This window comes from Chiloscyllium punctatum, chromosome 38 (genome assembly GCF_047496795.1).
Source record: "Chiloscyllium punctatum isolate Juve2018m chromosome 38, sChiPun1.3, whole genome shotgun sequence".
Classification (NCBI taxonomy): Eukaryota; Metazoa; Chordata; class Chondrichthyes; order Orectolobiformes; family Hemiscylliidae; genus Chiloscyllium; species Chiloscyllium punctatum.
The window spans coordinates 40,634,758-40,660,213 of NC_092776.1; the positions used below are offsets into that span (position 1 = coordinate 40,634,758).

The 25,456-nt window shown below is 40.0% G+C and overlaps 1 protein-coding gene across 1 annotated transcript in view; it reads right to left on the bottom strand.

Moving 5' to 3' along the window:
* cfap46 (cilia and flagella associated protein 46) overlaps positions 1–25,456 on the bottom strand; it is a 219,984-nt gene that overhangs the window by 91,079 nt on the left and 103,449 nt on the right. Inside the window, exons 34-39 of the mRNA XM_072557677.1 lie at positions 21,782–21,896; positions 17,350–17,502; positions 15,914–16,114; positions 11,778–11,884; positions 1,996–2,178; positions 1,591–1,726 (exon numbers count right to left, since the gene is read on the bottom strand). Coding sequence (XP_072413778.1) covers positions 1,591–1,726; positions 1,996–2,178; positions 11,778–11,884; positions 15,914–16,114; positions 17,350–17,502; positions 21,782–21,896 — 895 coding nt within the window. The remainder of the gene's footprint in view (positions 1–1,590; positions 1,727–1,995; positions 2,179–11,777; positions 11,885–15,913; positions 16,115–17,349; positions 17,503–21,781; positions 21,897–25,456) is intronic.

Sequence of the window (25,456 nt, forward strand, 5' to 3'; positions counted from 1 at the left end):
AACCTAAAGGACCTTAAACAACTAGCAAAATGAATGTAATTTCCAAAATACCATGCGAGGACTATGACAAACACTACATTGGACAGACAGGCAAAAAACTAGCCACCAGTCTATACGCACACTAACTAGTCACCAAAAGACAGGACCCACTATCACTAGTATCCTTACATACAGATGAAGAAGGACACCACTTCGACTGGGACAACACTCCCATCCTAGGACAGACTAAACAGAAACACACAAGGGAAGTCCTAGAGGCCTGGCAGTCAAAGCGGAACTCCATCAATAAATACATCGTTTTTTTTAGATTAGATTATTTACAGTGTGGAAACAGGCCCTTCGGCCCAACAAGTCCACACCGACCCTCTGAACAGCAACCCACCCAGACCCATTCCCCTACATTTACCCCATCACCTTACAGTGCGGGCAATTTAGCATGGCCAATTCACCTAATCTGCCGATCTTTGGACTGAGGGAGGAAACCGGAGCACCCGGAGGAAATCCATGCAGACAAAGAGAGAATGTGCAAATTCCACACAGACAGGTGCCTGAGGCGGCGAATTGAACCCGGGTCTCTGGCACTGTGAGGCAGCAATGCTAACCACTGTGCCACCATGCCGCCCGATTTGGACCTCATTTACCAACCTCTGAGAGGAAGAACCGGAAATTATATCACCCACCTTAAGAAACCAAGACACATAAATAGAAAGCAGGACATAACACCAGCGTTTCACTGGAGGCTCACTTACGATGTTACCTAGCATGGTGACGAAATGTCTGAAAACAAACCTTCCACCCAATGAGCAAACTTACAACCTGAACCTCAACCTGAGCTACAAATCTTCTCTTGAAGATACATGCTTGAAATGGGTACCACAATCTATACTGGCAACAACCTGTTAAACTCTGTGGAAAGGTTATTAAATCACAATGCCAGGTTATTCCAGTGGAGCTTGTTCCTTCACTGCACCACTTTAAAATCACCCACATTACCAGAAAATCAAATATGATTGCAGAGGCCCTACACAGAACTTAAAAAGGTCTGGTTAGAACTCAAAAGTTTAACTGACCAAGGCTAAGAAAGTGCTTCCATATGAAACTGTGTGTTGTTTAAAATTGGAATTCATTTTTGCTTTTTATTGTTTTGTTAAAAAAAAAGAGTGGATGTCATTTCATTCGTCCTGCAGGGTAAGTATTATGTCTGTGTTAACCATCAGGAATACACAAGATCAGGAAGTTAAAAAGTCAACTTTGACTTTATTTAGAGCACTAGTGGGATTGATCACTTGGACGTACCTACCTGGGAATGGTTGGATGCAGCCCAGTTTATGAGGGCTGTCAGTCTAACAATGCAAGAATCAACTGAATGCAGCAGTGATTATGTTATCTCATGAGGGAAGAGGATGATGAAAGACAGCTCCTATTCTGTGATACAAATTATCAGTCAGATATCATGACTTTATTAATTAAAGGAGAAAATGAATCCAGTGCATGTTATGTACTCATTATTATTTTTGAGATGGCTTCTGACTCCTGTAAAGAATTTTAAGGTAAATAATGCAGATTAACATTTGAAAACCTGTTTTTTACCGCTTTAAGTGGCAACAAGCTCATCAGGTCACTGAAGGCTTCTTCTTCAATCAAGATGGCCCTCATGATCAGTGAGTACGCATTTAATAGATGATGGTGCTTCTTTTCCTCTTCCTCTCTGTATTTACTGAGCATCCTTTAGGAATAGAAAGTTGTATTAAACCAGGCCCATCCATAAGTAAAACCTAATCTAAACTAAAGTTTCCATTTTTCTTACTCCACTCCCCAAAATAAAAACAACAAGGGTGCATTGTTCAGTGGGGAAAATATAGCCCAGCCACATCAACATAGAAGTAACAAAAGTAAAGGCTAGTCAGCAATTACCTTTCTGACTTGCATTCAATATACACTCAACTTACAGAATAAATAAACAAATACATAAATATTGCATTTATATGAACCTACATTAGTATCTCGGTATGTTCTCGCATTACATCTACTGATTCTTCTCTGTATCCATACTGCAACATAACATTTGCAAACTTCTCCATTTTAGCACAAGCTGATGACAACTTTTGCAAGTTTTCTGGTTTCTTTAAATAAGGATCGCCTAATGCTTTCATGGATTCAATTTCAATTAATTCCAACCTATATTAGAAAATTAAAAAGCTTTAATGTACAATATACACAATAAATGGCCAATAAATTTTGTTTTGAGAAAAAAAAGTATAAATGACTGGGAAAGGAAGGAAATGTAGAGAAAGAGCAGGGAAATGGGATTCTCAACAACCCTCTGAAAAGGAACCATTGAACTATGTTCCAGCTTTTCTCTCCATCAATAATCCATGGGTTTTCCCATCTGTTATTGGATGTGTATGCATAAGGGAGAGTTTATAAAAGGATGAGAGTTTGAATTTATAGAGTCATATACCTACGGTCCACAATGTATTCCTCGTAATGAGAATCTATTTACTTGTAATAAGTCGTAGATTTCTGTTAAGTTTAAAAACCCAGTCTATGCTTTCTATCAACCTGTGTCTAGGAAAGAAGTAAATGGGTATTTTGAATACTTCCTTTAAAAAACCTTTAGGTTTTGTGACGACTCCTAGAATAACAGCACCTGATTTTCAATGTAAAAACAGTGAATTAACTAAGGTGCTAACAGAACTAAAAAATATCCTCACATATTCATGCACAGATAGGAAAGGATACATCTCTGCAAAGATATTATGGGTGGGAAAATAACTTTGAAAAATAACACTCTTGTAGAGCAAAAGTCCAAACTATAAAGGAGGAATGAGCTGATATCCTATGGGAGACTACACTTCAGGAAAGGAGCTGAGTGGGAGTGAGTGGAGAGCAGCCAGGGAAGGGAAGTGATATAAAAATTTTCCTCCGGGGTTAGTAGCCTTCACTTCAGAACAGGAGTTGCGAGTGTGGTGCAGGAAAAGTGCAGCAGGTCAGGCAGCATCCAAGCAGGAGAATCGACATTTCGGGCATAAGCCAGAGGCACTGAGCGGGAGCGAACAGAAAGTATCCTGGGAAGGTTGTTGATATAAAAACTTACCTCGGAGATTTGCAGCCTTCACTTTGGGAGAGGACCTGAGCAGGAGTGAACAGAGAGAAGCTGGGGAAAGGTTCTGAAGGTTTCCATTGAGGGGGAAACCAAAAGGTGGCATCACAGGAGGGCTGTGATTTGATTGGCTGATACTGGGGGATCTGCTAAATCTGAATCTGTGTTAAATATAAACTTGTTAATTTATTGGTTACAACTTAATTATTTGCAATCAGATTGAGAAAATAAATAGAGAAATTAAAACATCCAAAAAAAATTCAAAATTAATTAAGTAAGGATGGACGGTCAGGTGATGTGTTGTCTCCACATGCTGTGGGAGCTGATGGACCCTACTGTGGTTCCCAGTGACCATGTCTGTAGTAAATGTTGGTTGCTGGAAGAACTCTGGCTCAGAGTGGATGAGCTGGAGTCTGAAGTTCAAACATTTCAGGAAGGGGGAGAGTTACCTGGACACTGTGTTTCAGGAAGCATTCACATCCCTAAGACTAACTCGAATTCTGCCATTGGTCAGGGACAGGAGGGTGTGGCTTGAGTGAGGCAGGTGGAGTTGCAGGAGCCTCAGCTCCTGTCCTTCTCCAATGGGTTCAAGAGTTTTGCTCCCTGTGTGGATGGGAATGGGGACCGTAGGGAGGATAAACTGACTGACCACAGCAACTTTTGGCAGGGAATCATTCAAGTGGGGGGAGAGAAGAGAAGTATTGTTGTACTTGTGGATAGTATAGTTGGACACATAGACACTGTTCTCTGTGACTACGATAGAGAGTCCCAAAGATTGTGTTGCCTGCCTGGTGCTTGGGTTCAGGTTATCTCATCTGGGCTGCAGAGGAACTTGGTGTGGGAGAGTAAAGATCCAGTGGACGTGGTACCAACGACATAGATAAAACTAGGACAGACGTTCTGCTAAGGGAGCAGAAAGTAAGTGCTAAATTAAAAAGAACCAAAAAGATGATAATCTCTGGATTATTACCTGATCCACGATCTAATTGCCACAGGGGTCAATAAGATTAAGGAAGTAAATGCAAGTAAATTGGTGTGGGAGAAATGAGTTTAAATTCATGGACGTTGACACTAGTACTGGGCACGAAGGGACCTGTTCCTCTGGGATGGTCTTCATCTAAACTGTGCTGGGTCCAGAGTCCCAGCGAATTGCACAACTAGGGCTTTAGACAGGGCTTTAATTGGGGGTTGCTGGTTCAGTTATAGGGGAAATTAGTAAACGCGAATTTAAGGAGGAGGTAAGTGTGTAGAACTCAGGAGAGGTTATGAAAATCTCTAGTACAGACACAAATAGCATAGGCTGTTTGGAAAGGGTTAGCAATCAAACTTCAACCACACTGGACAAACGAATGACAATGAGAAGGGGACGGTTAAGACAGGACTGAAGATGTCATATCTGAATGCATGCAGTATAAGGAGTAAGGTAAATGAGCTTGTGGCGCAGATTGAAATTTGCAGGTATGATGTGGTGGGCATCACGGAGACCTAGCTGCAAGGGGATCAGGATTGGGAGCTGAATACTCAAGGATAAACATCCTATCGAAAAGATAGGCAGGTGGACAGGACTGGGGGAGGGGTTGCCTTATTATATTTCAATATGCACGTGGACTGGGAAAATCAGGTTGGTAGTGGATTGCAAGAAAAGGAATTTATGGAATGTCTATGAGATGGCATTTTGGAGCAGCTGGAGGTGGAGCCCACTAGGGAACAGGCAACACTGGATTTAATGTTGAGCAATGAGGCAGGCTCAATAAGGGAAGGAACCCTTAGGAGGCAGTGATCATAATCTGATTGAATTTACTCTGCAATTTGAGAGGGAGAAGATAGAATCAGAGGTAATGGCATTACAGCTGAATAAAGGCAATGACAGAGGCATGAGGGAGGAGCTGGGTAGAATTGACTGGGAGAGGAGCCTATGCAGGAAAACACAATGGAACAGCAATGGCAGGAGTTTCTGGAGTAATTCAAGAGACACAGCAGAGATTCATCCTGAGGAAAAAGAAAGATACAGGGAGGATGAGGTAACCTTGGCTGACCAGGGAAGTCAGGGATAGCATAAAAACAGAAGAGAAAGCATATAATGTGGTGAAGGGCTGTGGCAAACCAGAGGATTCAGAAGCTTTTAAAGACCAACAGTGGGCAACAAGAAAAGAAAGAAGAACCGTGAAGATTAAATATGAGAGTAAGCTAGCTGGTAATATAAAGGACGACTGTAAGAGTTTCTTTAGATACATAAAGGGCAAAAAACAGGCAAAAGAGGACATTGAGCTGTTGGAAAATGATGCTAGAGAGATGGCAGTGGGGAAACAAGGTAATGGCTGAGGAACTGAATAATCACTTTGTGTTAGTCTTCACAGTGGAACACATGAGAAATATCTCAAAAATCCAAGGAAGTAAGGAGGCAGAGCCTGAGTATGGTGGCCATCACCAAGGAGAAGGTGCTACAAACGTTGAATGGCCTGAAGGTGGATAAATCACCTGGTCCAAATGGACTACACCCCATAGTTCTAAGGGAGATAGCTGAAGAGATAGTGGAGGTGTTCATGGTGATCTTTCAGGAAGAGTCAGGGAGGGTCCCAGAGGACTAGAAACTCACAAATGTGACACTCCTGTTGAAAAAGTGAGTAAGGCAAAATATGTAAAATTATAGAATGATTAGCCTAACCTCGATCATGGATAAGATCCTGGCATCCATTCTGAAGGATGAGATTTCTGAATACTTGGAGGTGTATGGTAAACTCAGGCAAAGTCAGCATGGTTGCATCAAGGGGAGGTAATGCCTGAGAATCTGTTAGAATTCTTTGAGGAAGTAACAAAGAGGATAGACCAAAGAGAGCCAATGGATGTTATCTACCTGGATGTCAAGAAGGCCTTTGTCAATGTGCGGTACAGGAGACTACTCAGTAAGATAAGGGCTCATGGTGTTAGAGGCAAAGTGCTAACACGGACAAAAGCTTGGCTGTCTGGCAGAAAGCAGAGAGTGGGGAATGAACGGGTCTTTCTCTGGATGGCAGCAGGTGGCAAATGGTGTTCTGCAGGACTCAGTGTTGGGACCACAACTTTTCATTTCATACATTAATGATCTAGATGAAGGAATTGAGGGCATTCTGGCTAAATTTGCAGATGATACAAAGACAGGTAGAGGGACAGGTAGCACTGAGGAGGCGGAGAATCTGCAGAAGGATTTCAACAGGTTATGAGAGTGGGCAATGAAGTGGCAGATGGAGTACAACATGGGAAAGTGTGAGGTCATGCATTTTGGTAGGAAGAATACAGACATTTCTAAATGGGGAGAAGATTCAGAACTCTTGAGTGCAAAGGGACTTGGAAGTTCTAGTCTAGGATTTTCTCAAGACAAAACTTGCAGGTTGAATCAGCAGTTAGGAAGGCAAATGCAGTGATAGCATTTGTTTTGAGAGGACTTGAATATAAAATCAGGAATGTACTTCTGAGGCTCTACAAGGCTCTGGTCAGACCACATTTGGAGTATTGTATGCAGTTTTGGGCCCCATATCTCAGGAAGGATATATTGGCCCTGGAATATGTTCAGAGGAGGTTCACGAGAATGGCCCAGGAATGAAAAACTTAACAAAAGACAAATGTTTGAGTACTCTGTATCTATATTTGATGGAGTTTAGAATGACAAGGGGGATCTAACATTCAGAATACTGAATGACCTGGACAGAGTGGATGTTGGGAAGATGTTTCCATTGGTAGGAGAGACTAGGCACAGCCTTAGAGTAAAAGCAAGACCTTTTAGAATGGAGATAATGAGAAACTTCTTCAGCCAGACAACGGGGTATCTATGGAACTCATTGCCACAGAAGGCTGTGAAGGCTAGGTCATTGAGTATATTCAAGACTGAGATAGATAGATTCTTGATTGTCAAGTGGATCAAGGGTTACAGGGAGAAAGTGGGAGAATGGAGTTGAGAATTTATCAGCCATGATTGAATGGCAGAAAAGACCCAATGGGCTGAATGGCCTAATTTCTGCTCCTATGGCTTATGTTCTTATGGAGTAAGGCCAATGTTGACGGTATTAGGGGAGAACTTTCAAAAGTTGTTTGGAAGAGGCTATTCGCAGGGAAACAGATGATTGGAAAGTGGGAGGCCTTAAAAAATGAGATAGTGAGAGTCCAGAGGCAGTATGTTTCTGTTAGTGCAAACAGCAAGGCTGGTAGGTTTAGGAAATGCTGGAGAAACTGAGGTTCTGGTCAAGAAAAAGAAAGAGGCATTTAGTAGGTCTTGACAAATATGATCAACTGAATCCCTTGAGGAGTATAAGGGTAGTAGGAGAATACTCAAGAGGCAAGTCGGAAAGGCAAAAAGGGAACATGAGAAAACTTTAGCAAATAGGGTTAAGGAGAATCCAAAGAGATTCTACATTAAAGGCAAAAGAGCGACTAGGGAGAAAATTGGGCTCCTTAAAGAGCAACAAGGTCATCTACGTGTGGATGAGATACTAAATGAGTATTTTGTGTCAGTATTTACTGTGGAGAACATTATGGAAGCTGGAGAACTTGAAGAAATAAATAGTGATATCTTGAAAAGTAGAGGATGACATTCTGGACATCTTAAAACATGTAAAGGTAGTTAAATCCCCATGACCTGGTCAGATGTATCCTAGAACCATGTGGTAAGGAAGTGATTGCTGAGCCCCTTGCTGAAATATTTATCTCATCGATAGCCGCAGGTGAAGTGCTGAAAGACTGGAGGGTAGCTAAGTAGTGCCATTATTTCAGAAAGGTGGTAAGGAAAAGCCAGGGATCTATAGACTGGTGAGCCTGACATCAGTAGTGGGTACGTTTTTGCATGGGATTCTGAGGGACAGGATTTATATGTATTTGGAAAGGCAAGGACTGATTAAGGATAGTCAACATGGCTTTGTGGTGGGAAATCATGTCTCACTAATTTGAGTTTTTGAAGAAGTGACAAAGAAGATTTATGAAGGTAGAGCAGTGAATGTTGTCTATTGGACTTCAGCAAGGCGTTCGACAAGATTTCGCACGGTAGACGGGGTTAGATCATATGGAATCCAGAGAGAGCTGTCTATTTGAATACAAAATTGGCTTAAAGATAGGAGACAGAGGGTGGTGGTGGAGAGTTGTTTATCAGACTGGAGGCCTGTGACCAATGGTATGCTGCAAAAATCAGTGCCGCTGGGTCCACTGCTTTTTGTCCTTTATATCAATGATTTGGATGTGAACATAAAAGAATGGTTAGTAAGTTCACAAGTGACTCCAAAATCGATGATGTAGTGAACAGTGAAGAAGGTTACCTCAGAGTATAATGGGACCTAGATTAGATGGGCCAATGGGCCAAGGAGTGGCAGAGGGAGTTTAATTTAGATAAGTATGAAGTGAAGCATTTTGGAAAGGCAATTCAGTGCAGGATTTATACACTTAATGGTAAGGTCCTAGAGGGTGTAGCTGAACAAAGAGACATCGGAGTGCAGGTTCATAGTTCCTTGAAGGTACTATTACAGGTAGACAGGATAGTGAAGGCAGCATTTGGTACGCATATAGGAGCTGGGAGTTCATGTTGCAACTGAACCGGTCATTGGTAATGCCACCTTTTCAAGCAGAGGGTGATACTTGTATGGAATGAGCTGCCAGAAGAAGTGGTGGAGACTAATACAATAACATTTAAAAGGCATTTGGATGGGTATATAAATAGGAAGGGCTGAGAGAGATTCGCACCAAATGCTGGCAATTGGAATTAGACCAGTTTATGATATCTGGTTTGTGTGGATGAGTTGAACCGAAGGGTCTATTTCCATGATGTACAATTCTGACTCGAGTCCCTTCAGTTCCCTCTCAAGTAGATCAAGTTGCTGTTGACAGAAGTGTCTTGGGAGATCCTCAGTTTTGTTGAAAAATCAGTCAGACCTTCGTCTTTGGATTGAATGAACTATTTCGCTTTCAGAATTTATAATGAGATCAGAGATACTGATTTCTGGAACTTCCTATAATTTCCAGAAAAGAAGATATTTGCTAAAATATTTTTACAGCTCGATTTCTTTTAAGGGTTATTTTTTACTGAATGAGACAAAGAGAGATAGATAGATAAAACAGATTATATCGAGATGTCAGAGATGAGACAGACAGACAGGTAGACAGATAGGTAGACAGACAGACATAGGAAGACACACAGACAGATAAATAGATAGATAGCAAGAACTTGCTTCTCCTTGGAAGCATCTTTACAGTTGCCCCACCAAGGTGTGCACTGACAAAACAAGTTTAGTTAACAGGATTTTGCTAGGCAATCTTTAGTATAGATCCAAGGTTTAGAGATGTCCTCAAAGCAGCCCTGACAAGGTCAAACATCCCCTGGGAGTCCCTGACTTGACCAACCAGAAGAGGGTTTAGTTGGGAAGACAGTGAGTATATCGAGAACTTTGTTAGGAGAACAGAGGCAGATGCAAAATCCTGACAGCAGAGAAAGTGCACACGCATCCAATATTTAATGTTCCTGCCACTAACCTGCCTCACATGGCAGCAGCAGCAGCAGATTGGACGTATCATCCATTTCAGGACACAGTGGAGTGGAAGCAAGCCATCTACAATCTTGATGGACATCCTAAGACACTGAAGATTATTGCTCAAATTTTCCAATTACTGTTGGAACAGATCTAACTGCCAGTAATCCTATTTAAGATTGCCCATTTACCCATCAATGATTTTCACAACCTGACTTCATAGTCTGACTTGTCCTGATGTTTCCAATTGGCTTACGATCCACTCAATGCAGGATCACAGTTGGAGGCCAAGATACATCCCTTTTTGGACAGCAGTAACTGCTGTGTTCCAGATAGTAAAATACTTAAGGTCCCAAAGTCTTTTCCACAGTAATTTAGAGAAGTTGGAGATGGGAGTAGATTGGAACATGAGATGGTGAAGGGAATGGGGCTTCGGGCAGATAAAAGGCTAGCCTGCCAGGTGGGGGAGGGGTTTGGGTGGCAGGTGGGTGAGATTGTAGGTAGCAGGTGGGTGAAGGTATACATGTGGCATGTGCGTAATTAAGAGCTCTTTAGAGGACTTCAGTATGGGGAAATGAGTGTAGAGGGGCAGGTGTATGGGAGAGGGGTTGGGTGGTAAGTATTTGACAGCTCATGCGTCATTGATGAAAGATTAAGAGGCAAGTTGACTAAAGGTACAAGGTGCCAGGTCAGTGAGGGGATAGGCTGACAGGGGAGGGTGTACATGGAGAAAGGGGACAGTGGCGTTAGATGTCCACTGGAATTGGGTCAAGTGACTGGAGGATATATTTTGTAGTGTTAGCCACAACCCTGCCACACTGGGCAGCACACTGCAAGACCCCAAGCTGCATCTTTCAGGCTAGGTCTGATCTGCAGCTATCTAGAAACCAGAAGATCAAGAACTATATGCATAGTAACATTGAACACAAAATCCAGCAAGGTTTTGTATTCACAGAATTTACTTAACTAATTTGAAGAGTTTTCTAAGATTATAGAATTGATGGAAATGGGTCCAACTAAAATTGGTCAATGCTCTCCTATGGTGATACAAAGGTATGTTTTTTTCAATTTTGTCTCGAAGATATCATTCTCTTCCAAGTTGAATTTCACACAAAATACTGAGACTCAAAGACCTGTGTTTTCTTTTTAAACAGAGACTGACCTACTCTAAATTCCACAATTTTGTATCCCACCAGATGGGATATGAAACAGAAGATCAAAATCGTGGAGAACGTGAAACATCACATCTCTTTTGTTTCACACCATCCTGAACGTTCTCAAATGTTTTTGAGATGAGACATCAAAATGTAACTGTTTTGAAGCAATATCTGCCGTGAATATGAATTCATTGTCAAACTGGAATGTACCAATGAGCAAGGGCCTTTTTCCAGGTGGGAGAGAGACTACCCAAGAGTGCTGTCCAGAAGATTATTCCAGAAGCTCTCTCGCTCTCATTTTAGCTCTGCAAATGTGATCAGGTCTGTCTGAAACCTAGTTATGAAGTAAGATCTTCCTAAACATTGAAATCTGCTGTGCATCTGGTTTCCATCTGGCTTACGAATGTCCTTGACAGAAGAAATTCTGCCATTCTGGTCATACCACTCCAGATTCACATCAATGTGTTAACTCTTAGCTGCCATCTGGGCAATAAATGCAGCGCTAGCCAGCAACCTATGCCCCATGAATAACTGTATCCAGGAGAATACCTAAGACAACAATCACAACTTGAACTTACTACTCCAAAAGCAATCTAGGAAATGCTAACAGTATAGTCTCTCATTTTAACCTTCTGGGATTATCATCTCCTTGTAAACTTTGCCTTTTGCACCGAGATCGATAGTTGTGTGTATGCAGACAAATGTGTGTGACTGTATGAATGGTGTTGTACCCAGACCTTCCGCGCTCAGGGAAAACAAAAGATAATTTCAGAAAACTTGCAGGTCTTTTTCATCATTTCACCTAAGGAAACCTGTCAGTGTAAATTATTCACAGCCTCAAAACATAAATAATGGGACAGAGTTGCCAAAAGTCACCTCCTTTAAATCCATGATAAAAACCTACTACTCAAATGAGCAATGGAATAATCAAGGGAGTCATTTCATCCTTCTTCACCAGTCATAACAACAGCTAGAATAATTCTCTTCAAATGACAGAAATTCTCCAACACTGCCTTATTATTCCACAGGACTTACTTGACTTCCATTGAAGTAATCATAAATTTAAGAACCGCATGTCGATGAGGTTTTTCCTCGAAAACAGACTGTAATTTTTCAATGCCCTGCTTTAAGATGCTGCAAACCTGAAAATATAGTAATACAAGTTTTTTATACATGTAACCAAAACATCATAAACAATAATTTTTAAAAATGTACAATTTTATACCATTTGTGCAGCATCCTCTTGAAATAACACTTTCACTTTTATTCTTGAAGGTAGTGACAAAGTGATGGTGTCACTGCACCAATAATCCAGAACCTCAGCCAATGTCCTTGGAACATGGATTTGAAACACACCATGGAAAATGGTGAAACTTGAATTCAATGATAAAAGATATCTGGAATAAAAGCACTAGCTTAACAGTGACTATGTAATACTGTTAATTGCTGTTAAAGATTCCATCTGGTTCACTAATGTTTGTGAGAGAAGAAAATCTGTCATCCTTACCTGGTCTGACCTACATACAACTCCAGATCCACATCAATGTGTTAACTCTTAGCTGCCACCTGGGCAATAAATGCAGCGTGAGCCAGCAACACATATATCCCATGAACGAAAACTAAAAAAAACTTGAGGTTGGACAGACCTTCATGTCTGGCTTTGTCAAATGTTTTAAAAAGTAAACAAAAATGCTCCAAGGTAGTGTGTTGAGGCAGTATTTGCCTAAAATTAACATGGCGATATGATTGATAAACAGAAAATATTTAAACAAGCTACACAGGTTCCATGTTGACAGAGTTCAATTCGACAACTAGATAGATATATAGGATAGACAGTTGAAGGGTATATAGTTTCTAGCAGTTTGGAAGACTGGTATAGAGTGAAGCTAGCTCAAGTTTTTAAGGGTTAAGATATAGTGTATTGAATGTAAGATTAATTTAGAACTGCACAGACACAGAGGAGACATAAGCCATTTAGCCACACAAAAAGACATAAACATGATTATGTTTGTAAAAGCAGAAACTTGTTAACGTTACAGAGAGGTGGTTGCTGTAAATGTGAATACATTTGGACAGGGTTATGAGCTTGATTCGCCTTCCAATGTGATGCATCCTAACTGCAACATCTGAAAGAAACATCAATACTTTTTGGTACAAAATAAATGGTATACCACAAAGTGTACAAGAATGTGAAGAAACCTTAGTTCACTGAATAGGATTTCTCAGGCTCTATCCCCACATACATGTGGTCCAAATATTGTCACACTCAGTGCATTAGTGAATCAGGTTTTTGATTTTTGAAATCAATTATAGCTTTACGGATACATTACTGAAGCTAGCTTTCATTTCCAGATGTGTTTATTAATTGAATACAAACACCATTAGCAGCCATGAGAGGATATGTACTCACATCCCCATGCATTTTCCTGGTACTCTGAAATCTAGTGACTTCAATATACAAAACTCTAAATAGGAGCAGAAGTACAATATCTCTCCCCCCACCCCACAAGCCTGACCTGCCATTCTATAAGATCACAGAAGATCTAGTCTAGCCTTCAACTTCCTAAAATTTCAAAATGTATCAACTTCCACTTTGCATATTCTGGTGATCTAGCCTTCACGACTCACTGGGGTACAGAGTTCCAGACATTCAATACTCTCCAAGAGAAGAATTTGCTTTGCATCTCTGTTTGAGCAATGAATGTCCCCTTATTCTGTAACTAAATGATCTAGTTTGAAATTTCTCCACTGGTGGAAACATTTTCTTAACATCGACCCTGTCCAGCCCCCTCAGAATTGTGTATGTTTCAATAAGATCACCTCTCATTAATCTAAACTTGAATAAATAAGGGTTTAATGTGTTTAGGTGATTCTAATAAGCCAACCTATCATTCCAGGAATTAACTTAGTGAATATACTTTAATGAGCCTCAATAACAGTAAATCCCTCTTAAATTTGACCAAAACTGTACACACAACTCCAGTTGCAGCCTCATCAATATCCTGTACAATTGTAACAAGACCTATCCATTGTTAAACTCTAACCTCCAACTGATAAATGTCTAAAATCCATTTGACTTCATAACTCCTGACTGTCCACACATGCTAATATTTTGTTTTATGCACATGAACAACCAGATCCATCTTGTGCTGTACTTTCTTTCTCCATTTAGTAACTGTCTGTCTTTTGATTCTTCTTACCAATGTGCATGGCCTCACTTGCTTACATTAAACTCCATTTGCCAAACTTTTGCCCACTCACTCAGCCTAGCAATATCCCATTGCAGATTCATTATGTCCTCATGACAATGTGTCTTCCCACCTATTTTGTATCATCAGCAATTTTGGATACATTACACTCTTCTTCAAGTCATCAACATAGATAGCAAATAAATTGAGGCCTTAGGATCAATCTTTGTGGTATTCCAGTAGTTACATCTTTTCTAATCTGAATAAGAGCCATTAAATCCCGACTCTCTGTTCTCTGTGTGTTAACCAACTATTAATCCATGCTAATGCATTACTCCCAAAACTGTGAGCTCCTATCTTGTGTAATAACTTTTCATATGGCACCTTATTGAATGGCTTCTGGAAATAGTAGGCCATCTTCTGCTCAATTAAAGTTCTAGTGAGATGGTAGCATAATCAAGGTGAAATATCTAGATGTACTGGAACTGATACAGTTGCATCAGAGCAGAACTGACTCAATGGTTTCCTTGGCTAAACTAACATATGATCCATATTTTTTTTGAATGTGATAAACTTCTGATTGTGTAAGTATTTATAAATTAATGCATCTGTTGCAATGGATCAAGAGTCCTAATTCCAAGGAAAGAAAGGTAACCATAGATGTGGTTACAGTACTGGTTAATGCCAATTCAGGTATGCTGAAGATACAGTTAATTTACCAAACAGCACTGAGAGCTTGATCTAAGGAATTGTAAAGAGATTTTACTGCCCCTCAGGAGGAAGTGATGGTCTAGTAATATTATCACTAAACTATTAATCCAGAGACCAAGACAATGTTGTGTGGACTTGGTAGAACTTGAATTCAATGAAACAAAATCTGGAATTCAGAGTCTAATGTTAATTATTAAATCATTGTTGATTGTTGGAAAACCCCATCTGGTCCACTAATGTCCTTTAGGGGCAGAAATTGTCATTCTTACCTGGTCTGGCCTACATATGATTCTAGATGCACAGCAATGTGGTTGATTCTTAACTGCCCTCTGGGATAGACAATAAATGCCTAGCCAGTGATGCTCACATCCCGTGAATGAACAAAAATAAACAACTGCGTCATCGTTATGGAATAGTCATGACAGATCAACTTCAAAATGTCAGAAGTGATATCGTCCAATAGGTTTTACACTGCAAAATACAGTAGTGCATGGCAACGGCTAATAGAAACTTTTTTGTTTGTCCTTGTTCCTCATTTTTTCAACAGACTGTACAAAAAAAAACTTCCCACAATATGTCAGTGAAAAGCTATCACCTCTTGGATTGGTACAGATTGGCCTTCAGAAGCATTGGAAAATGGTGAATGTTGAGACTCAAGATAGTGGTTTATGTGTCAAATTTGAATAATGTTCAATGATAAAAGTTGTTTGGACTTTGTCACATAAGCACGAGACAAACAATGAAATTTACTGGCTGCCCGATAAATTCTCCAAATCAAGATCAGAGCCTTTGTTTCCTTAGCCAGCATGTGATATTAGAACCAAATAACTACCAAAGCACTAAAGAAGTACAGTACATTGATGAAGGAATAATTGTAGACTTGAAGTCCAATTGATTTATTACTGTGAAGAATACTTATCTGACTAACTACATTGATTGATTTTTCATGAAAATAAGTCAATAATTGGGGAATATCAAGCCTGGGTTAATTTAGGCTAGGACAGCAGACAAGAGATGTTCAAGTTTGATATGAAGAAAAATTAAGACAAATCCTGAAAAAGTGAATAGAGACGTGGGAGAGTTTAGGATCATTGACCTATTCCTGGAAGGAATAAAAACAGAACATGCTTGAAATACACACTGACTATCCTTGATAACCTTTTGTTTCCTTTCTCATCAAGAATTAACATGAGTCTCTCTTCTTTGAACTGGTTCATTTAATTTGTTATAGGAATTACATTGTTCAGAATGGAATAGCCATTAGTTTCTCACCTGTTCCTTTGAATCCTCATGATTTTCTCCCTGAATTGCGCATATTAGACAGATAATTGCATCATACCAGAAATATTCATTTCCTCCAATACTTTCGGCTTCTTTCAAGAGCAATTTAGCCTGACCGTGGTTTTTTTCACAATTAGCTAGAACAGCTAGAAGGTATAGGACCTTTGCCAAATTGTCCTTGTCTCCAAACTCCTAATAGAGCAAAAAAAAGAGCAAGTTTTGGGAAGTTTCACCAGGAATGCTAACAGTTAAACTAGAATTAAATGAACAAGTGTCTGGAAATTTCAATGTACATAAATTGGATGTCTTATGTATTCATGAAATATAAACTTGGATATTTGGAATTGGGTTAAGTGATTCAGCACAGTTAAACTATGATGGAAGTATTACAGTGATACAAAATAGAGCTGGAAATTTTAAACTGACCAATGCAGTTTAAAATAAAATCACACTTACTCTGCTTCAAACAAGTTATCCTATACAGATGTAACAGAATTATCACAAAGCAGACAAAATAAATGATACATGGTAAAATCTTAGTTTTGCTTGTAAAAGGAGCATAAAGCATTGAGACTAGTTTGCAGGTCTAACAGAAAGGCTCTACAGTCAAGATCTCATGACTGCCATGGGTTGAAGTTAGCTCAGATCAGCAAGGCCTTTATCTGTGATCAGTCGTTTCCTCCTGATTCCAGTGGACTAATGCAAAGCTCAGGTCATATTCCTCAATTTCACATCAGGCTTAACAGAAATAGTCCAGATTGCCATGACTGCATGTCATAGAATAGTGTAACCATCAAATCATAAAACAACAGGGATGAACTTTACCTTTTATCCTCCAATGAGTTTGGGGTTAGGATTGTGCAGAAATAACAGCAATCTGAAAAAGAAATCTAACACAACTGGAAGTCACCCACATCTGGTTATTAATGCAATGGAATGAAGGTTAGGGCACCAAGGCAGCTGTTTGGTCAATTAAATATTACCACAAAGTGCATAAGCCTTCACTTTTACGATCATTCTAATTTTTACTGTAGTAGCTAGATTTCCCAACCCTTAGGGAAACTCAGTAGGAAGCAGAGGTTAGTGGATTTGCTCTTGCCTCTGAACACACTCCTGTAAAATCCAAAGTGGGCAGGATAATGCAAGACAGGCTCTTTATGGGAATTCAAATTCCCACCAAATTTGTCTACCGTTTTTATGCAAACCTTTCAGAATTTCAGCTGTAAAATTATGAAAATGTCTATTTTGTGAATAGGGAATAAATATATACATTAATAACTCCAAAGTTTATTTGCACTTTGACAGGTAACAGCTATTTATTTAATGACCTTTACTTTCTTTCAAAAATCATTATTATCATTGCAAAATCATCCATGGATGGACATGGAATTTGAATGGACATTTGTTTATTTTGACAGTTAACTAACCTTTGCAACCATGTGAGCCTCTGCTAACAGAGTTCTGGCAGGCTGGTAAAATGCAAGCTGCAGCAAGACTTCTGCTTTACTGATCCACACATCCACCACAGAAACTCCACTTAATTTCTTGCGATGCATCACTGGAGATGTAATATGCATCTTCTATTTTAAAAATTACAAAAGAATTATATATAGGGTTGGATTTTTTTTATCCATTTCATGGAAATTGGGCCTTTTCTCAATCTTACAAATCACACACACACACACACATGCACACACACCATTCATGTAAAGACGGTAGAAGGCTGAGTCAACACCATCACCTCTGGCTCATCAGTTATAAGCCTTCAAAAATGAACATGTTGGCCAACTATCATGTCTGCTACAAAGCTTTTATGTGTTTGGCTTCAGTTAACAGCATTTTGAAATTAAATCCCATTAAAATCTGTGGGCGGCACGGTGGCACAGTGGTTAGCACTGCTGCCTCGCAGCGCCGGAGACCCGGGTTCAATTCCCGCCTCAGGCGACTGACTGTGTGGAGTTTGCACGTTCTCCCCGTGTCCGCGTGGGTTTCCTCCGGGTGCTCCGGTTTCCTCCCACAGTCCAAAGATGTGCAGGTCAGGTGAATTGGCCATGCTAAATTGCCCGTAGTGTGAGGTAAGAGGTAGATGTAGATGTAGGGGTATGGGTGGGTTACGCTTCGGCGGGGCGGTGTGGACTTGTTGGGCCGAAGGGCCTGTTTCCACACTGTAAGTAATCTAATCTAATCTAATCTAATCTAATCTAAAAGTCGTTGCCCAAGCTCTTAGCCTTACTAATGGATTCACTCCAGAAGAGGTTGTTTACTCAGCTGTGATGGGGATTTTGAACTTTGTTTAATGAGTTTATGAGCTTCTGAGAATGATGTTTATTTCAAGTTTATTGAATGCCTATGTTACTTTTTTTTCACTTGTGGGATGTGAGGATTGCTGTCTGGGCAGCTTTGGAGTCACATGTAGGTCAGGCACGTGAAGATGGCAGATTTTTCTTTTATTCCTTCACAGGATGAGGGCATCACTGGCTGGCCCAAATTTATTGTCCGTCACAAAGGGCAGTTAAGAGTCAATCACGTTGCTGTGGGTTTGGAGTCACATGTAAGCCAGACCTGGTAAGAATATCAGTTTCCTTCCCTAAAGGACAACAGTGAACCAAATGGTTTTTTCTGACAATCAACAACGGATTCATGGTCATCATTAGACTCTCAGTTGCTGATTTCTTTTGATTTCAAATTCCACTGTCTGCCATAGTGAGATTCAAACCCAGTCTCCAGAGCATTACCTAGTTCATTGGATTAATAGTCTAGCAATAAGATCATTTCCCCATTTGATACTATTATCCAAACTTAATTCAAAAAATCAATTTTTCAAGGGGAATTTGAATGGACATTTGTTTATTTTGACAATTCATAAGAATTTCAAAGACTCATAAGTGTAATTATAAGCCCAATGAGCTCTATCCAAAGTGGCGAGTGTTTCAAAGACTGAACAGATCTTTGGACTTTAAATCGTTTTTCTCTACGAAGCACATTTGTGCTGTCAGTCTATGTCAAAGAAAGATGGACTAAGAGTGCCTTCCTTTTTAGTACAGCAAGTGAAAGAGAATACTACATCTGATTTTAACTTACTTCACTCGTTTAAAAACATTGGACCAATTTGATGAGGTTCTGTGCTGTGAATGGAGCCTTGTGTGGTACATGTATAAACCACAAATATAGGTATTGTAGCCTTGTGCCTGTTCCTAGAACCCTGAATGATCTGTGTGAAGAGATGAGACTGAGACTAATTTAAATAGCATAAATATTAAAATCAGAATTCATATTTTCCCAACTCAGATGGCGACTCCATACAAACTTCTCCCCAACTCAACCCTGCAGCATATTTCTTGCTGGGTTTGCACTCAGGCTCGGCTTTACTGGGAAGGTGATGACCTAGTGGCACTGGCATTGGATAGTTAATCCAGAGATGCAGAAATGTTGTGAAGATCCAGGTTCAAATCCTGCCATGGCAAATGGAGCAATTTGAATTCCATTTTAAAAAAAAGCAATTAAGAGTCTAATGATGACTATAAAACCATTTTCAGGAAAAACCTATCTGGTTCACTAATGTCCTTTAGGGAAGGAAACTGACATCCTTACCTGGTCTGGCCAACATGTGACTCCTACCTGCAGCAATGTGATTGACTCTCAAACTACCCTCTAGGCAATTAGGATTGGGCAATAAGTCCTGGTCTAGCCAGTGACATCCTCATCCTGTGAATGAAGTTTTCAAAATGCTGAGCATGGCATTCCTTGGAGAGCTCTGAGGTAGTGGAGTAAAGTGGGGGCAAGACTCAAGACACACACTTCCATGGCACTAGCTGCCATGTGGTATGTTTAAAGGTGCAGTCTGAATGCTAACTGGTGAATGCATTAACAGGGAGAGTGGGTACATGAGTGGGTTACACGTGCCAGCTGTGTGAGGAACTGGGTAGGGTGTGAGACCATTGAGATGTGGCAGATGGGTGGAATGGTGGATGGGAGCAGTGACAGGTGGGAAGTGGTAGGTGAGTCAGGTGTCAGGTGGATGGGAGGGCAGATGGCTGAGGTGCCAGTTGGGTCTGTGCAGATTGTCAGTTTTTTGGGGAGAGGTAGTTTGGGGATCAGGGAGGGAGGGCTGCAATCAGGATACAGTCACTTGTGTCATTGCCATTGGTTGCAGTGTCCATTTTGGATTGCCCTCAAGTTACACCGGGTTTTTTTCTGTCTGATATTTCCTGGGTAATTATTCAGTTAATTACAGAAGAACTGTCCAAAGTCTGGTTGACTCAGATTGCAAATGTGTAGTTTAAAATAATATCAGTAATATAGGTTTGATACCTGTTCTACATGGGGATCTGCCTCCTTACCTCACACCTCAGGAAGGAAGGCAAAGGCAAACACCACTGGTAGAAAACATCAATGATTCAGGATGAAGTATCACCAAAGAATGAACCAAGGATCTTTGAGACATGATGTGATATCACCTCTATGGGCAAATTCTGAATCTATTTCTGTTAATCCCACTCTTCTGTTAAATAATCCCTTTGGAGTGAGGATGATTTGATTCTACTGTGGTTGGCTGGTCCTGAAATGGTTGATAAGTCCAATAAGAAATCTGCAGACTACACCACACGTGGGAAGTTCAGGTAGATAAACTGTTTGGAATTTTGTGATGGTTCCAGAGAGAAATCTTCCAATAGCAAAACATCTCAGACTGGAACCTTAAGCATTTATATAATGTTGGTACTTGGCATCTCAAACTACTACTACTAAAAGTCTGTGCATAATGATGTCATTAATACCGTGCAGAGTGTGTTGGTTCCTAACTTGGGTTTATGTCATAGTTGATAGACCCCCATGAAATATGAGCACAGGTGACGAATCTAAGAACATAACCATCCATGAAGACCTGGCTGTCTTTGGACATGGTTACAAAAATACAATTTGCCAGTTAACAAAAAAAAGTAAAAGCTTGGTTTTGTTCTCCTTTAGGTCATTGTTGCTCTGCCTCTGGGGCAAGTAAGTTTTATTAAATTGGTTACTGGTATGAGGAGCAATTCCTTTGAGGAGAGATTGAGTAGACTAAGCCTAGTACCTTGAGTTTAGATGAATGAGAGACAATCAAATTTGAAAATGTAAAATCTGTAACAGACTTGATGTGATAGCAGCTGAGAAAATGCTTCCCCTAGCTGGGGAATCTAGAACATGGGTCACATTCTCAGGATAAGAAATCTTCCATTTCACATTGAGATGAAAATAAATGTCTTCATTCAACAAGTTGTGAATCGTTGGAATCCTCTATCCTAGATAGCTATGGGTGCTCAGTCAGTGAGTATATACAAGAACAAGTTGGATATATTTTTTGTGAGGTAAGAGGCAGTGTGGGAAAAGGGATTGAAGTAGAAGACCAATCACATTTTGTTGAATGGGGAGCATGCTCAAAGGGCCAAACAGCCTTCTCCAGTTCTTGTTTCTTATGTTCCGAAAAAAATTCACAGCATCACCTAGCGTTTTTTTTCTGAAATGTCATTCAGTACCCTCTGGGAGAAGAAATTGCTTTGCATTGCAGTTTTAAAATGAATTCTGTAAGTATGACTCCTGATTCAAGATTCCTGCGCTAATGGAAGCAGTTATTCAACAGCCACCCTTTCAAGTCCTGTCAGAATCTTCTATGTTGCAAGAAGATCACCCCTCATTCTTTGAGACACTCATGAAATTAGGCCTAAATTGCTCAGGTGTTCTTCATAAGTCAACCACTTCATGCCAGGAATCAGTCTGGTGAATCTATGTTCTTCAAGCGTATCCATCACTGCATTTACAACTATCACAACAAAAGATAGCAAATCATAAAAGTGATAAATATTTGCTTTGAAAGTCATGGCTCACCAGTTCTTTGTTTGAACCTTTTCGTGTTTCAGCTAGGTTTTCAGCTTCAATTAATTGCTTTTCTTTTGCAATGTGTAATCGGCGATCTTTCAAATGAGCCACTTCTTGCCGACATCTTAAGAAACATGGACATTCACATTAAGCATTTTTGCTAAACAAGATTTAAACTAGTCACAAGTAAACATGGTTATTTACAACCACTAATAATATGGTACAGTGCCTCACAGTTGGCTAAAGATTGGTGATGTCCAAAATCAGAACCTTTTAAAATAAATGGGCAATGCAAGAATTTTAATTGCAAAAAAGTGAGTGAAAAAACTTACAGTTTAAAAGGAATAGCTGCGCTGGCATAGCAGAGCACTGAGTTATGCTTTGTGGGATTATTGTTTTAAGTTAATTACTGATAAAAATCTTTCAGTTAACAAATCTATAATGCTGATAAAACATCACTAATTTGGCATTACTTACCAAGGAGAAGCTTAACAACAGTTGATGTAACTAACAGGTGTAATTGACAGAAAAGTTAGGTGAACCGTGTTTGGTTGTGCTAATATGAATGGGAGACACAAGCTGTTGTGTATTCAAAAAAGCCAGTGCCCAGCATGTTTTGGGGGGAAGAATATTTCCTGTGCATTCTTAAGGTAACAAGATAGCATGGAATAAGCAGAGAAATTCATTGGGACTGGATTCATAAGCACTTCATTCCATAGGCGCACACTTATTACACATTAGTTGGGCTTGATGAAAACTGCAAGATGTTATTGTTGCTTGACAATTAATCAGCACATCCTGAGGCTAAGGTTCTTGTAATAGGCAATGTTTGGCATATATTTACCATCAATGATACAGGCCAAAGAATTTTTAAGGTTCATAAACTCTAAAGTATGAAGAGAACGTAAGAAGTAGGAGCAGGTGGAGACTATTTGACCTCTCAAGGCAGCCCTGCCCTGGCTGAATTTTCCCAGGCTTCAATTCTCCTTTTGTGCCACCTCTGCATGGCCTTCAATTCCTCGATATTTCAAAAATCTATCCACCACCTCTAAATGTTTCAGCAATCGAGCCTCCACAACTCACTGGGGTAGAGAGTATGAGACATTCACTCCCCTCTGAGAGAAGAAATTGCTTTGAATCACAGTTTTAAAATTAATTCTGTAAGTATGTCTCCTGATTCAAGACTCCTGCGCTAGTGGAAGCAGCTTTTCAACAGTAACCCTTTCAAGTCATCTCAGAATCTTGTATGTTGCAATACGATCACCTCCCATTCTTTGAGACTCTTGTGAAATTAGGACTAAGTTGCTCAGATGTTCTTCATAAGTCAACTACTTCATCCCAGGAATCAGTCTGGTGAATTTATTTTGAACACCTCCAGTGCCAGTACATCCTTTCTTAAATACAGGGACCAAAACTGTACACAGTTCACCAGATGCGGTCTCGTTGATACTTTGTACAACTGTAACAGCACTTTCTTGCTTTTAAACTCTAATCTCTTAGCAATAAAGGCCATTAGCCTTCTTAATTACTTGCTGCACCACACGCTAGCCTTTTGTGTTTCCAGCATGAGAGCATGTAAATCCCTCAGTACTGCAGTTTCTCACTTCATTTAAATAATAATCTGCCTCCTGATTCTTTCTACCAAAGTGAATGACCTCGCACTTTCCAACATTAGACCCCATCTGCTAAATGTCAAATAACCTATAAATTCACATGTTTATATCCTTTGTGAATCAAAGACTGTCGGAAACTACCCAGTTTTAAAAAGAGCATAGTCAAAATTAGGCATGATACTTATTCGTATAAAATAGGCATAGATGTGGGAAAGCCAAGTGGATGTCAGGGTGAACTATCCTTGACTCACTTGATGCTCAATGCAAATGACTACCGATATTTTTCTTTAGTGCTGCCACTTCAATAGAGATGTACAGCACAGAAACAGAGCCTTCGGTCCAATTTGTCCACGCCAACCAATAGATTGCCTCAATTATTGAATAACTTCAAGAAGTTTTTCCCATAGTTTAGAGTCATAGAGTTATACAGCACGGAAACAAACCCTTCAGTCCAACTCGTCCTCACTGATCAGATCACTAATCTGACCGAGCCACAATTATCAGCATTTGCCCCATATCCCTGTAAACCCTTCCTACTCATGTACCCACCTAAATGCCTTTTAAATGTTGCAATTGTACCAGCCTCCACCATTTCCTCTGGGAAGTCATTCCATACATGCACCACTGTCTGAGTGCAAAGAGTGCCCCTTAGGTCTCTTTTAAATCTTTCCCCTCTCAACATAAACCTACGCACTCTAGTTTTGAACTCACCCTCCCTTGGAAAAAGGCCTTGGCTATTCACCCTATCCATGCCCCTCATGATTTTCTAAACCTCTATAAGATCACCTCTCAGCCTCTGACACTCCAGGGAATAAAGCCCCAGCCTTTTCAGCCTCTCCCTGTTACCCAAATCCTCCAGTCCTGGCAACATTCTTGTAAAGCTTTTCTGCACCTTCTCCAGTTTAACAACATCCTTCCTGTAAAAAGGCGGCCAGAATTGTATGCAGTATTCTAAAAGTAGCCTCAACAATGTTCTGCACAGCTGCAACATGATATTTCTGTGGTCATTTCTTATTTCATTCAGCCACACATATAAAATGGCCATTATTAATTGTATCATAATGTGTCCCCTTAGAGATTCCCACTGTGATTGTTTGGCAGAATGAAAATATGAACAGCCCATTTCAACAACTAACACTCTCTCAAAAGCATTTACAGACTGACATGCGCATGATAAGGAGTGGAGGAACTTGCACAAGTTGCAGTCCACTGAAGATGCTGCAATTTGATTGTGGTATGCATAACATAATGATTTGCAGCCAACTAATCTATGGCCTGTTGAACCTTTACCTCTGTCAACTTATGCTTGGTGTCCACAAATATCACATGGCCTATTATAAGACAAGATTGTAAAATACCTCAACTCTCAAACTAAATAGCTATGTAGTCACCATATTTTAGGTATGACAAGTGGCATGTTCACAATTCTGGTACAAGTCTCAACAGACATCATCTTATGCAGGGTGTTAGCATGGACACAGAGAGCATGCACTGGAGGTCTGGATAGTGGGTAGATTGTAACATCAACCAGCACACAATGTACACACTGAACCTAACAGTGATTTGATGCCAGTGATAGTAATTCAAATTCTGATTAACACCCTCTCTTGAATAGGACACGGATACCCACTCACCCCTCTATTCAAAGGTGAGTTACAGGTGAATGTTGGAAGGCCTCACTCACATACTGGAACTCTGTATTGCGAAGCTTTCTTGAAACAGAAGGTACTGAAAAATATTGTGGCCAGACAACATTCACTCAGTTCTACCAAGGAATAATTTTAAGTTTGGCGTGTGTAAACAGACAACACTGGATTAGCCGTTTACCATGTATCACTCCTTATTTTTAATTTACATCATTTAATATTTTGAAGTGAATATCACTTAAAAATTCATTTGGAAAACTTCACCTGAAATAGTTCTTGGCCTTTCTCATTCAATATTTCATCTAGATAAAATTGTTTGCTTTACTTCAATTACACTGAAACTAACAGTTTTAATGAATTAACTTTCAATTAACTTACTGGTTGAAAAGTATACATTGAGTTGTATAGTTTAGTGTACCCACTAG